General features: G+C 44.5%; 1 protein-coding gene across 1 annotated transcript in view; it reads left to right on the top strand.

Moving 5' to 3' along the window:
- Positions 1 to 1,949: 1,949 nt before the first annotated feature.
- The window catches only part of fgfrl1a (fibroblast growth factor receptor like 1a), a 57,878-nt gene continuing 44,879 nt past the window's right edge, over positions 1,950 to 14,948 (top strand). The window contains exons 1-2 of the mRNA XM_080840758.1: positions 1,950 to 2,353; positions 2,755 to 2,839. Coding sequence (XP_080696884.1) covers positions 2,776 to 2,839 — 64 coding nt within the window. The 5' untranslated portion in view covers positions 1,950 to 2,353; positions 2,755 to 2,775. The remainder of the gene's footprint in view (positions 2,354 to 2,754; positions 2,840 to 14,948) is intronic.

Here is a 14,948-nt window from a genome sequence, read left to right as displayed (position 1 = left end):
GCGTTAAGCACAAGCGGGCCCCGGGCACAGCAGCTTTTGTCAGACATTGGACTTCACAGGAAACACCAGTTCTTTTACACATAGGACATGATAGGATATAAACTGCTTGTATCACAAAATAAACAAATGTTGGGGAATCTCTAGCTAAGCTGCCCCACTACAGGTCCATGTTCATGACACTGGGTGGAGGTGTGGAGCACGGGCCAAGGAAGAACCCAGAACATTCTGGAGTGAATCTGGATCAAGTGGCAGATCCAGGTTTTTTTCTTTCATTTTCCGTAACATTGCGACACCTGCCGTTGATGGAGGTGGTGGGAGTAGAGCATGCGCTGGAGGGAGCAGGCCGAACTCATGAGATGGTCAGAGGAGAAAGAATGAACGTGTGTGTGTGTGTGTGTGTGTGTGTGTGTGTGTGTGTGTGTGTGTGTGTGTGTGTGTGTGTGTGTGTGTACCTTTATGTGTGTGTGTCAGGTTCCTCTCCAAGCGCTCTTCTACTTCAGTGTCAAAGTGATTTTGTCCTTTTGACCTGAGGTGACCTGTGTATGGCCCTCAGGCAGAACATGTTCCCAAGTGCACTTAGGTATGACATTATGACATTATGACCTTATGACCTTATGACCTTCAATTTCATCCTGGCAATTACTTACATCAGTAGCACCCATGTAGTTTTAGCCCCAACCAGCAAGTTAACCAACTTGCATGTTTTTCACAAGATGATGCACAGGTGCCTTACTAACAGTAGATGGCACTACAGGCTAGAGGCAAATAGAAGTATGAAATTTGGCCATTATTTGTAATTCACCTTGAACTAATAACTCTGGTTCCACATCTGCATGTAGAGGAAGAATGAGTATCTGTTGCTAGTTTTTGTGTACACTGCATTCAAAAGAGATGTTGGCAGTGTTACCTTTGAAGCATTTATGGGATGAGAGTTTTTGAATTACAGATAAATATCTCTCTATATGAAGTGATGACTAAAGCCATTACGTTGTGCAACATAAAATTAAATCAGCCATACTGAAATGATTACTCAAACTGGAAATGAATACTTATTTTGAGTGGCAGGCCTAGCTTGAGTGGCGGGGTTAGCCTAGCTTGTACATGCTGACAGTGTGGAACGTTTCCTCTATTGAGGATTATCATATTTAGTAGCCTAAACTAACCCTACCCTAAACTAAAGGTCTGCTCATAGTGGACCCAATCTTATCTCATGTGTCAGTATTTGTCAGAACTTCAATGTTAAGAACTGTGAGTAGCGCATTCCTACTGACCTCATGAGGTACCACTCTCTGGAGATAGACCACCTGCGTGACCAGGCCTAAACCCTATGGCTAACAACCTGAACGACCTTTATCCAGGAAGACAAGTTCTGTTCATGAAAAATATTGATTCACTTTCACTTCTGCTGCCATTTCTCTGTATGTATTTAATATGGACATTTAACACAATTATAGGTGTAGAGGATGAACCAATAGAATGGCACCAATAATACTAATATTTCCTGAGTCAACAATACTGCTCCCTTGATCTCAGTATCACATCAGAGGCCTTACCATGGTTAGGCATCCTTTTAAAACCTAAATTTGGTAAAAAAAGGGCGGCAGATTTTGAGTCGAGAAGTGTTCCAATTATGCCAAGCTTTGGCTGGAGAGCTCAGACCCTCAGAGCAGAGGTTTCATGTCTGCTCAAGATTTTACGTTTGTTTGCTAATTACAAAGCACAATACATTGATAATAGCAGCATCATCAATAACAAACATAGACAGCTGCTGCCAGTAAGCAACTACAACAATTACGCTATTATCAGTAGAATAATGATTAATGTCTTTCTATAGGGAAAGAGTTAAATCTACTTTTGTAGTGCCTGCCTGTGATTGGTTAAAACTTTGCTTTCGGGCAGGCTGGAATGCCCCTCGGCGATTGTGGTTTTAAAAGGACATCAGCTGTGTGTGTGTGTGTGTGTGTGTCGTGTGAGTTCAATCTATATGCGCGTATTCGTCATAGATGTTCTTGCGAATCAAACCTCGGAACGATTATAATTTCGTGAGAAGAACCGGCTGGACCCCTTCGCCTTCCAGCCGCACTGGACTTATCCCGCGAGCCTTCATGACGAGACTGTCACTAAAACCACTGCAACCGGTGGTGCGTGACCGCGTGTTACCGGACCTGCTTGTTCCGACTCGGGCTTGCCTTGACTCTTTTTTGTAACGGGAGTCTTTTAATGTATTTGACGGAAGTTATGGTTTAAAGTGTGGAATACATCGATCCGTTTTTTATAAAGATGTAAGCATGGTTGCTCTACAATCCGTGGAGGTCGGAGACTAATTCCAGGTTCATTCTCTTCTCGATTACTGGTAAGATATCGCAAATGTCCTTAACATGCAGGCTGTGCCTTTTTGATGTAGCTTATATTTTGCATTCAAAGATTGAATACTTGGGGTGACCAGGAACCTACAGAACGCACTTTCTGTTAAATGTATCTCTAACGTTACATGATATAGTAAATAAGTAGACAAATACATAGGCCTGTCTCAATTAGACAGTGATCGTCACGGAGTTTGCTATTTTATATATTTATGGTTTGTGTGTTGTTAAGATATTGATAACTGTTTATTTATATCCTTAATGTTTTCATATAGCTGTGCAATTATTTAGAATAAATTGTAGCAGCCTACATGTAAATCAACAACTTTAAAGAAGTGTAGGCCTACGTATTTGTTTTATGAAACTCTAATTTTGTATGCGCTTTTTCCAGATATCCAACACGTGAATTGGAATGGAATTTTTATGGATACTGTTCCTCTTATTTCATGGTATATTGATGTCGGATTGTGCACGAGGTAAGTCATATACATTTCTCTAGGGTATCCATGCATTTACAAAGATGTGCTCAACATCTTGGAAAATGAGGAAACGCTAAGTCGCCTGACTGATAGACATAACATAGGGACTAAGAGCATAGAGTATTCCATGAGCAATATCGTACCACAATACTGAACAGCTTATTTTACACTTCACATTTGTTTATGTAGGGCTGAATGTCAGACTTCGAGTCACTGACTTGTTCTGTATGGTCTGTTACTCCACACACACACACACACACACACACACACACACACACACACACACACACACACACACACACACACACACACAACACTGCACAAACGCACACACAAACACACAACACAACACAGAACCAACACAATCAAACAGACCCACAAACAAACACACACACACACACACACACACACACAAACACACAACACTACACAAACGCACACAAACACACAACACAACACAGAACCAACACAATCAAACAGACCCACAAACACACACACATACACACAGACCCACACACAAACACAACACAGACATACTTAATATTATTTTGAACTTCACGCAGTAGTCTGTTCTCTTAAACTGCTGTTATTGTAGTTCCTGAGACTCAATGAATGTGAGGAAACTCTTGTCTTAAGCATAGTAAGCCTGATTTACTCAAATAGAAACACTGTATAAAGACACTCACTCACACGCAAACACACACACACACACACACACGCACACACACACACACACACACACACACACAAACACACACACACACACACACACACACACACACACGCACACGCCCTGCTGAGGATGCTCTGCTCAAATACAGAGGCAGAATGGGAGACCTTTTAAAGGCACCATGATGTAAAACACACAGATCTGAGATCAGTCATAATCAGGTTGCACATTTTATATTTAAAACATCCACATAGAATTTGTCACTTTTCTCTAGTAATTCTCAGTTATTGATACAAAATGAACTACAATAGGGGGAAATCACTAGATAATCACAGAAAAGGTGCCATTTCAAGTCAGATAAATGTTGTATGGTGTGCTGGCTCAGGCAGGTGTGTCTGCTGAGGCAGGCGAGTCTGTTGAGGCAGGAGAGTGTGTTGAGGCAGGTGAGTCTGTTGAGGCAGGAGAGTGTGTTGAGGCAGGTGAGTCTGTTGAGGCAGGTGAGTCTGTTGAGGCAGGTGAATCTGTTGAGGCAGGTGAGTATGTTGAGGCAGGAGAGTGTGTTGAGGCAGGCGAGTGTGTTGAGGCAGGAGAGTCTGTTGAAGCGTGATTCACACTTCTCCAATTCGATCGTAGAGGGACACTTTGGCACGCCTTGGCAACACCTTCCCCCATAGGTTAACGCCCATCCGAGCCCTCAGAGAGCTGGTCGGAGAGGAACGCTTTTTTCTAACTTTTCGTAGAGAGTCGGAGAGAGTCGGATACCCCCTTGGCTGTGATTGGTCCACAAACGACATTATTTCCCAACGACATCATCACCCACCGAGTAAATGTCTCTCATAAAAGAAAAAAATCACCAAGTTCTCCAACAGCTGAATTTAGCTGATTCCAACTACTATATATAACACTTGTTGTCTCTCTACTTCTCATTCATAGTGTGTGTCGAATTAATCCAGCCTACTGATTTTTGTTTAGCCTCCTATCTTGATCTAACTCTTTTTATTCAGACGTTACATAACTTTCATGACCACAAATATAAATTGGCCAGCGATTTAATTTGTTTCCATAAATTAATGTAGAATGGTCGGAGCAAAGCCTCATGGGAAATGGGACCTGCGTATTACAGTTTTTTTTACGAACGGATACACACAATTTTGACTGCTTAGTTTTGCTTTTCAATCTCCTTACACAATAAGCACAACCACACCCCCAATGAGCAAAAATACTACTTCTCAGTGATTAGAGTAGTGTAAGTGAAGTACACAGAGAAAGTGAAAATACACAATAGAGTAAAAACACTACCCAAGACCAATGCTGATGAAAATATTATTTACGTAATTCTCTCCATATACCCAAATCAGTCAACATGTCAACATGAAGAATCACAGCAAAACATGTCCCAGTTTTCATGCTACTTCAGGAGTGAACATAACACTGTAAGCTCGGCAAATATCAGACAAACGTGAAAAGATGTTTCCAGTACAGGTTACAATTCCATTTACAGTAAAAAAAGATCAGAAAAAAAATTAAATACAGTACAAACAAAGTTGCATTTTACCCTGATGTCTTTTTAGGATTTGTCAGTGTTGCCAGTGTTGACTGAGAGACCTGATGGACATTACTGTATTGAAAATGGCATGGTCACCGATAATGTTCGCTTGAATTTCTCTGAGCCTGATAGCATAACGTATTTGCCAAAAGCATGTTTATGATCTCTCTATCTTGTTCTTGCGTGAATATGTGCCTGTCCTCCTTTCAAGTTTATTTGATGAATTTGGTCTTCTTCTTCTTTGAGCACATTTTCCTCCTGCTTCAGGTCCTCCTCTTCCTCTACTTCCACCTTGACCTCAGCCTCATGGCATGGCCTCGGCCTCTTCCTCCTTCTCCTCCTCTGTGGATTCCCCCTCTCACCCTCACTCTTCTTCTTCTGACTCCTTCCATTTTGGTTCAAGACAGATTACAGTTACTCATCTGCTGCATTTCTATAAAGTGCTTTTGTTGTGTCTACAATTAAGCAATCATGTGTTTGGGAACTCGATGGCTGACCGGCTCATAGGTGTGGTAACTCATTATTTGACCGGCTCATAGGTGTGGTAACTTGACAGAGTGTTTTGGAATTGCAAGGAAGTGACCTCTTGATATACGTCTGTGTCTAAAGCATAAAAGTGTGTTTAGTGCTTTGCAAATCACTTGTGGTTTCGCAAAAAGTGTGATGTTTAAATGTGCTTATAGTTGTGCAGATCTGAGCCGTTGTTTTGCTCATGGAGTGAAGGTTTTGATAATTGTGTCTATCCGATTGTAAAAAACTGTAAACAAACTCCCGCACAGTTAAACTGTTAAACAAACTCCTGCACATAGGAAGAAGGCTGTTATCCTAAATGGGATTTATTTTACACCTGGCGATTGCCTATAATCTTTCACCTTTGAATAATGTAAAACGTTGTTTTAAAGCGCAGTTGCCGTCCTTATAATTATTATTGCCGCGGTTACTTTCAGCACCCACAGCCGTCGTAGAAGTGTATAGGGCCTGTAAGTACGATCAAATCCTTCTGAATCCGACCAACCGCCCATTTATTTTCGAGGGCGGAGAAGGATGCAGAAGTGTACTTCACGCTTGAGGCAGGTGAGTTTGTAAGGTTAGCTAGGGTTAAGGTTAGGGTTAACCTGTAACCTGCGTTGTGTTTGCTGCTCTTTAAGTATTTGGACACTCAGGATGGATGAAGCTGCTTTTTATGTCTGGACACTAGATCTGGACAATGGGTGATCAAATACAAGTATATATAATTCATTCCTATGGGCATTGCTTTGGTCCGCCTGCAGCAGTTAGCTTTCCTTCTTTTCCTAACCCGAACTCATTCTGCCACCCTGTTATCATTGTTTGACATTGTTACTTAAGTGCAGCAGCATTTGTGAAATTGTGTGTGTGTGTGTGTGTGTGTGTGTGTGTGTGTGTGTGTGTGTGTGTGTGTGTGTGTGTGTTTGTGTGTGTGTAAATAGGAGGAAGGCTCACTCTGGCGTTGGTGTGTGTGTGTGTGTGTGTGTGTGTGTGTGTGTGTGTGTGTGTGTGTGTGTGTGTGTGTGTGTGTGTGTGTGTGTGTGTGTGTGTGTGTGTGTGTGAATAGAAGGCTCACTCTGGCCTTGGTGTGTGGTGTGTGTGTGTGTGTGTGTGTGTGTGTGTGTGTGTGTGTGCTCACTCTGGCCTTGGTGTGTGGTGGTACCAAGGTGTTGGTCTGAGCTCATATTTCGCTGAGGGGGAGGCGCCCCTTTTATCATGTGAGTGAGAGAAAAAAGTAAACACTCCAGTGGCAGGAGGTGGGTGGGGGTGTGTGTGTGTGTGTCAGGAGGTGGGGGTTGGAGGGTGAAACTATGTTCGGGTGAGTTTGTGGTCGAAAGAAAACAAGACCCACATATTTTCATTTGGTGATAACTTTAAGAGCTGTTATATGGTTAGGTTCCATTTGCTCTGGTTGGATGTCTGTGTAGATGTCTGGCATTCTGCTTCACCTTCAGCATAACACAAACCAAACAGATTGAGATGATCTGAGGGAAGTATTTTTCCCGACCCTGTAATTGACGTTAACATCTTTGCTGTACACCATTACAGTGTCTGTACATATTTGTACATACTATTTGGCATTCAGATTCATTTGTGTTCAATTGTGGACCTTTCATTTCTGAACAGCTGTCATTTTGATCTGTTTATCATTACAAGAAAGGTTAATTGTTGACGGTGTGTAGTGTGTGTTTGGTCTATACGGTGTGTAGTGTGTGTTTTGGTCAGCCTTCACAGGGGACGCCAGAGGTCAGAGTCTGAGGGCAGGACAGGTCACATGCCAAACCTTTGACCTTACCACAGTGGTCTTACAATAACAGATCAGTTCTGCCCAGCGGTTTCCCCTGCGTGTTGCTTCACTTGCATTCAAAGCCTTTAAAAATGTCTTTTGGAAAAGCCAATGCAAGAATCGAGCTAAATGTTTATGAATACCCAGATGTAAACCTCTGTTAAAAGCAAGATGCCATGGCATTGGCCTAGTTTTTAATTGATACCTCTCTCAACCTCTGTGTTATTTTTTACTTTGTTCCCTTCACTGAACCTCTGCCCAAACACAGGCTCCTCTCTGGGTAGCTGTGTGTGTGTGTGTGTGTGTGTGTGTGTGTGTGTGTGTGTGTGTGTGTGTGTGTGTGTGTGTGTGTGCGTGCGTGCGTGCGTGCGTGCGTGCGTGCGTGCGTGCGTGCGTGCGTGCGTGCGTGCGTGCGTGCGTGCGTGCGTGCGTGCGTGCGTGCGTGCGTGCGTGCGTGCGTGCGTGCGTGCGTGCGTGCGTGCGTGCGTGCGTGTGTGTTGTGTGTGTGTGAGTATTTGTGTGTGTGTGTTTGGCTGTGTCATAAGTGAGTGTCTGTGTGTGTGTGTGTGTGTGTGAGTGTGTGTGTGTGTGTGTGTGTTTGGCCGTGTCCTAAGTGAGTGTGTGTGTGTGTGTGTGTGAGTGTGTGTGTGTGTGTGTGTGTGTGTGTGTGTGTGTGAGTGAGTGTCTGTGTGTGTGTGTGTGTGTGTGTGTGTGTGTGTGTGTGAGTGTTTGTGTGTGTGTGAGTATTTGTGTGTGTGTGTTTGGCTGTGTCATAAGTGAGTGTCTGTGTGTGTGTGTGTGTGTGTGAGTGTGTGTGTGTGTGTGTGTGTGTGTGTGAGTGTGTGTTTGGCTGTGTCATTAGTGAGTGAGTGTGTGTGTGTGTGTGTGTGTGTGTGAGTGTGTGTTTGGCTGTGTCATAAGTGAGTGTGTGTGTGTGTGTGAGTGTGTGTTTGGCTGTGTCATAAGTGAGTGTGTGTGTGTGTGTGTGTGAGTGTGTGTTTGGCTGTGTCATAAGTGAGTGTGTGTGAGTGTGTGTTAGGCTCTATAGTCCCCAGGAGCCATATGCCACGTGTGTGTGTGTGTGTGTGTGTGTGTGTGTGTGTGTGTGTGTGTGTGTGTGTGTGTGTGTGTGTGTGTGTGTGTGTGTGTGTGTGTGTGTGTGTGTGTGTGTGTGTGTGTGTGTGTGTGTGTGTGTGTGTGTGTGTGTGTGTGTGTGTGTGTGTGTGTGTGTGTGTGTGTGTGTGTGTGTGTGTGTGTGTGGGTGGGTGGGTGGGTGGGTGGGTGGGTGGGTGTGTAGGAGGTGTGCCCAGCCCACTGCACAGGAGCCATATGTCATATGATGGTGTGGCAGTCCTTCAGCAAGGCCCCGCCCACTGCACTGAACCATAACAAGACTCTCAGATTCACAGGGGGCACCATGAATATTCACTGATCAGCATACACACTTTCACTCACTCACTCCACAACACACACACTACCCCTCATCTGACACTCAGAACACACTCAGGACCCACTCACACACACACTCAGGACACACTCCGTTGTTAAAGAGGCATGGGGCCGTCCACACTCACACTGGGCCGCTTTAGTGGAATCTGACTCGGCATGTTGTCGGTAGTCCAAAGAATTCTTGATTTACCATCCCTTGATTCATTAACCCTAACCAATCAAATATGCTCAAATATGCCCATTTCTACATCCCCATAATTTTTCAATATCATACCCTTGGACTTCACCAATCCACATGCAGTTTGGCATGATTGTAATCCCACATGGGTGAAGTTTGACATGATTGTAATCCCACATGTGTGATTCAGAATACAGGGTTTGTGTGCCCAGGTGGGCGTGTCCGTGTGTGCTCCTGCCTGTGAAGTGGGCGTGTCCATGTGTGCTCCTGCCCCGTGAAGTTTGGAGTAAATATTCTGAATGTATAAATCCAAAGCATTTATAATTTATAATAATGATAATATTTATTGGTAATAATGTTAAAATAATGCTAATAGTGTTCTGTGCCTGGGTGCTGTTCACTGTGCTGGGCTGATTTGTGCAGCAATGACTGGATGTATGACATTCCTTGCAAATGGTCCAGTGATGTCACTGTACTTGAACTGGTCCAGTGATGGAATGGAAATGGAAATGAGCCAGTAGTGACTAGTGACTATGTTTATGGCAGAGATAGTAGGGGTGTGCAAAAAAATCGATTCACATTCATATCGCCATTCAAGTGCTTCCGAAAATTCATAGAATTCCAAACATCGATTCATGTAAATATGATTTTTTTTTTTTTTTCTATCTCTGCATTTTACCCATCCAGGGTAGTGATACACACAGTGAAGCACACTTACCCGGAGCAGTGAGCTGCCTTTGGCGGCGCCCGGAGAGCAGTGATTTGGGTTAGGTGCCTTGCTCAAGGGCACTTCAGCCGTGGATGTGGGCATGGGAGAGCAGTGGTCTACCACTTCCCCCGGCCACAGTTTTCCTACTGGTCGGGAATCGAACCGGCCACCCTACGGTTTCCAGCCCGAAACCCTTACCAGTAGGCCACGGCTGCCCCCGTAATGTGATGTCTCTGTACTTGAACTGGTCCAGTGATGTCACTGTACTTGAACTGGTCCAGTGATGTCACTGTACTTGAACTGGTCCAGTGATGTCACTGTACTTGGACTGGTCCAGTGATGTCACTGTACTTAAACTGTTTTAAAAGTGCACTAAAGCTGCTAACGCATCTGTAGAAGACTGTGGATGGGGCAGAATTAAGTCTGCTCTGACGGAGTGACGGAGTGTGTCCTGACGGAGTGTGTCCTGACAGAGTGACGGAGTGTGTCCTGACGGAGTGTGTCCTGACGGAGTGTGTCCTGACAGAGTGACGGAGTGTGTCCTGACGGAGTGTGTCCTGATGGAGTGTGTCCTGACGGAGTGACGGAGTGTGTCCTGACGGAGTGTGTCCTTCTATTCACCTCATCTTGATCTATGCTGCGGGAGGGAGAGTGAGAGGACAGAGGGAGTGAGAGAGAGGACAGAGGGAGTGGTAGAGAGGGAGAGGACAGAGGGAGTGAGAGAGAGTGAGAGGACAGAGGGAGTGAGAGAGAGTGAGAGGACAGAGGGAGTGAGAGAGAGGACAGAGTGAGTGGTAGAGAGGGAGAGAAGAAGGGAATTAGAGAGAGAGTGAGAGGACAGAGGGAGTGAGAGAGAGTGAGAGGACAGAGGGAGTGAATGAGAGGACAGAGGGAGTGAGAGAGAGTGAGAGGACAGAGGGAGTGAATGAGAGGACAGAGGGAGTGGGAGAGGACAGATGGAGTGAGAGAGAGGACAGAGGGAGTGGTAGAGGAGAGGGAGAGGACAGAGGGAGTGGGAGGGAGAGAGGGAGTGGGAGAGAGAGGGAGTGAGAGGCCAGAGGGAGTGGTAGAGGAGAGGGAGAGGACAGAGGGAGTGAGAGAGAGGACAGAGGGAGTGGGAGAGGAGAGGAGAGAGGACAGAGGGAGAGAGAGAGGGAGTGGGAGAGGAGAGGAGAGAGGACAGAGGGAAAGAGAGAGGGAGTGGGAGAGAGTGAGAGGACAGAGGGAGTGAGAGAGAGGCCAGAGGGAGTGGGAGAGGAGAGGAGAGAGGACAGAGGGAAAGAGAGAGGGAGTGGGAGAGGACAGAGGGAGTGGGAGAGAGAGGGAGTGAGAGGCCAGAGGGAGTGGTAGAGGAGAGGGAGAGAGGACAGAGGGAGAGAGAGAGGATACGTTCTAGAATGATGATTGTCAGATGGCAGCAGTTAAAATGAGCTCCTAGAAAAACACAATTTTTTGCCAGAAAATGGTTGTTTCAACTACTCAAAATACAGCAAAATAATTGGAAAGTCAAAGGGGACCACCTGAAAAAACACCTGAAAAACACTGTGAAGGTAGGAACCCTAAGAAACTTCAAAACCAATCAAAGAAAATACTCTATCTAGCAAAATGAATAGCTGGAAGTATTAGCCTAAGGCCGTGGCTACACCAGACGCGGAAATTTTGCCTTGCGGACGCGGTGAGAACGCAAAGCTATGAGGGTGGCTACACCAGACGCTGAAACGGAATGTACCGCGCCGACATTTCCGTGCGGAAAATTAAGAAATAGACTGGTTTCTATTTTTATTATTTTCCGCAAGGTTTGCGTGGGCCTTTTAACATAGAGTATGGCAATAAATCAATGAAATGTAATGAAAATCATAATATATTTTGCTGTGAATAATGAAGGAAGGCCAACTCCGATTATTTCCAAAACCCTTCAGAGCATTTTTAACGTTACTTTTCTGTTTGAAGATAGCCTACGACAGTGTAGAAGATAGATGGGCTATAAGTAGACAGTGTAAGTAGATTTATAGCAAGTAAGATAGTTGTCAGTGTTCAAGAATGAATGACTTTATATTAATTAATATACTTGAAAAACGAGGACAGCTTTACGACCACAGGGAGGTTAACATAACTTGCTTTAGGCTATAGTTCCGGGAGTCTCACGCATATTGATAACGACTCCCTGATGCCCGCAAATTACTTAAAATCTCCCGGAATCTAAAGCGAGCAAACAAGACAACAAGAGTTCTGCATTCAATACAATCCTTCCAGGCAAACTCATCTCCAAACTTCAGGACTTAAACCTCAATGCTACACTGTGTAACTGGGTATTGGACTTCCTGACCAATCGCACACAGAGTGTACAACTGGGGAAGCATCACTCTTCAAATCTGACCATCAGCACTGGCGCCCCACAAGGTTGCGTGCTCAGCCCACTTTTATACACCCTCTACACCCATGACTGTGCTCCCTCCTGCCCATCCAACTACATCTTCAAATTTGCAGATGATACAACAGTGCTTGGCCTCATCTCCAACAACGATGAGGCTGCCTACAGGCAAGAAGTGGGAAACCTGGCAGTCTGGTGTTCTGAGCACAACCTCAGTCTCAACATTAAGAAAACAAAAGAGATGATCATTGACTCTACATCAACGGTGAAGAGGTTGAGCGTGTCACCTCTCTAAAGTTTCTGGGTCTGACACTGACGGAGGAGTTGTCCTGGGTCAAAAACACAGCTTCCGTTTTAGGAAAGGCCCAGCAACGCCTCTTTTACCTCCGGAAGTTGAGGAAAGAACACCTTCCTCAGAGGCTGCTGTACAATTTCTACCGCTGCGCTATAGAGAGTGTGTTACATACTGCCTGAATGTATGGTCCTACAGCTGTACAAAGGCGGAGCAGGCAGCCATCCAGAGGCTGATTAAAACAGCGGGAAGGATCATTGGAGTAGAGCTGCCCGACACCTTGTCCATCTCCTCCTCCCGTTGCCTGCAGCGCTCTAAACGCATCCTCACAGACCCTTCTCATCCTGCCCATCATCTGTTCCTGTTACTCCCATCAGGGAAAAGGTTCAGATCAAAAAAAGCACGCACCTCCAGGATGGCAAAGAGCTTCTATCCCGCCCCCCATGGACTGCACTCTAACACTTGATGCACCTTAATATGGAAATATGGAGATATGGAAATATATTGCATTTATTATTTTTATTATTATTATTTTATGTATGATATTTATGAATCTATTTATTAATCGTTATTTATTATTATTTAGCTGTGTAAGAAGTCTGGTTGCCTCTACTGTCTCGTTGTCTTTGTGGCAATGACAAATAAAGTACTTTGAACTTTGAACTTTAAGACAGACAGGCGTGCTCCAAACCGCGTTGAAATCTGTGTAGCGAGCACACAACAGAGAGGGAGAGGGATCTAGAAACTGTGCGTGAGGCAGTGTGCGTGTGTGCCTCAAATAAAAGCAGTTAACATAAATAGGATAGTTTTAGCAGCATATAATAAATAGTAGCCTATAAGTAATCTACATATTTAAACATAATTAACAAAGAACTGCATAGGGCTATAGCCTATAGGATGATATTATGCTTTTATAACTTTTAGGGACCACAACAGAAATACGTATAGGCCTCCCTGAAATGGAATACCTCCCTGAAATGACTTTTTGCAGGTTGGGATGTCTGTGATACACTAACTTGGGATGTCTGTGATACAATAACTTGCATGCGCAGCAATCATAAAACGTGATTTTTAGTCATAGTGCATATAACGTCGGAGATATCGGCGAAAGTTTTTTTTAACTAGCCTATCTAAGATATTGATTTTATCGTGTCCCTTCTACAATGAATATGTTATTAACCTTACCTCATCAACAAACGCAACTTACATCATTGCAAACGTTAAACTGTGCACTATAAATCTACATATTCCATGCTATCATGCCATGCAGGGTCATTGCATAATCTAGCGAAAAGCGTGAGGTGGCCAGCGGGGTACAGTTGAGACACAATGTATCAACTGTACCCGCGATAAGCAGTTTAGAAGTCAGACAATAAACAAAAGCAAATGAAAATAAAATGTTATATTTTTGATATTAGACCTGTCCTATTAATGGGTGTCTTTTCAAACATGAAAATTATAACAATGTTTTATCTTGGGGTCTAAATAAGCAAGGTGGGAGATCGGGTACAGTTGGTACAACTTGATTGTGATAGGCTATAGCCTATGCTACCTCATAGTACAAATTAAAAAGGCATGCAGTGTGTGTATATGAATGTGTATATGTATGACTGTTGGCTAGCCATGTTTTGTAGCCTGTATGGATTTATGCTTGTGCTTTATTTTGTCCAGTTGTCTTTTAAAAGAAAGTTGAATGTATTTGTAATGCTTGGTCAGTCACCATCAATGGGTTTAAATGGGTGTCTCAACTGTAGCCTACACCACACGAGACAAAATTGCAATTCATGTTTTTGAGCTAATTATGAGATATGGATATACAATTATTCTCAACAAGACTACATACACGTGACAAATACAACTCCCAACCTTTTGTGCGTGCAGGGAAGTTGAATTAGAAATGTTTCATTGTTCCCTCTGATGTCACAATGCACTTTAATAGCACTCCCTAATGTATCAATTTCCTCTCTGTAGTACATCCTGTGCTGCTTGTATGGTTGGGCACCAAAGTTTTTGGGCGTGGCTCCTTGGGAAAAGCCGTTTTTGGTCCAAGTGGTTCCCATTTGAGTCACACAGAATGAAGATGTTGTTCGTTGGAGAGGAGGTTGGGCGGCAATGGCTGCTGCTTTGATGATGATGAGGAGGTTGCAGGTCTTGAGGTGACGCTGGGGGTACAGGCGCATCGACAGAGTTTGTTAGCTTTCTGCCCTTGCAGTTCAAAGGATATCCCCTAGAACCCTGTCTGTGCCGCTCTTTCGTCAACAGCTCCTCCTCCTTCTGCTGCTCCTGGTTCCTCTCGCGGTGGCTGGCTTGAGGTAGTAGAGCTGGAGGTACAGGCACATGTGCAGAGTCGGTGATTCCGCCGGACAGGATGGTTGATTTGTCCGACAGCTCTCTGCTCCTGTGGTCCAAGGGATGTCCCCGGGGACCCTGGCTGTGCCATTCTCTCCTCGACAGCTCCTCCTTCTTCCGTGGTTCTGGGTAGGCCTCTGGCTGGTTTGCTTGAGGTGGTAGAGCTGGAGGTACAGGCACGTGCGCAGAGTCGGTTTTGCCATCAGATGGGATGTTATTTCTGACAATTCTCTGCTCCTGTATTCCAGG

Source organism: Sprattus sprattus (assembly GCF_963457725.1).
Source record: "Sprattus sprattus genome assembly, chromosome: 6".
Classification (NCBI taxonomy): domain Eukaryota; kingdom Metazoa; phylum Chordata; class Actinopteri; order Clupeiformes; family Clupeidae; genus Sprattus; species Sprattus sprattus.
The sequence above is the reverse complement of the archived record's forward strand: the minus strand, read 5'-3'. Positions and strand labels throughout refer to the sequence as shown.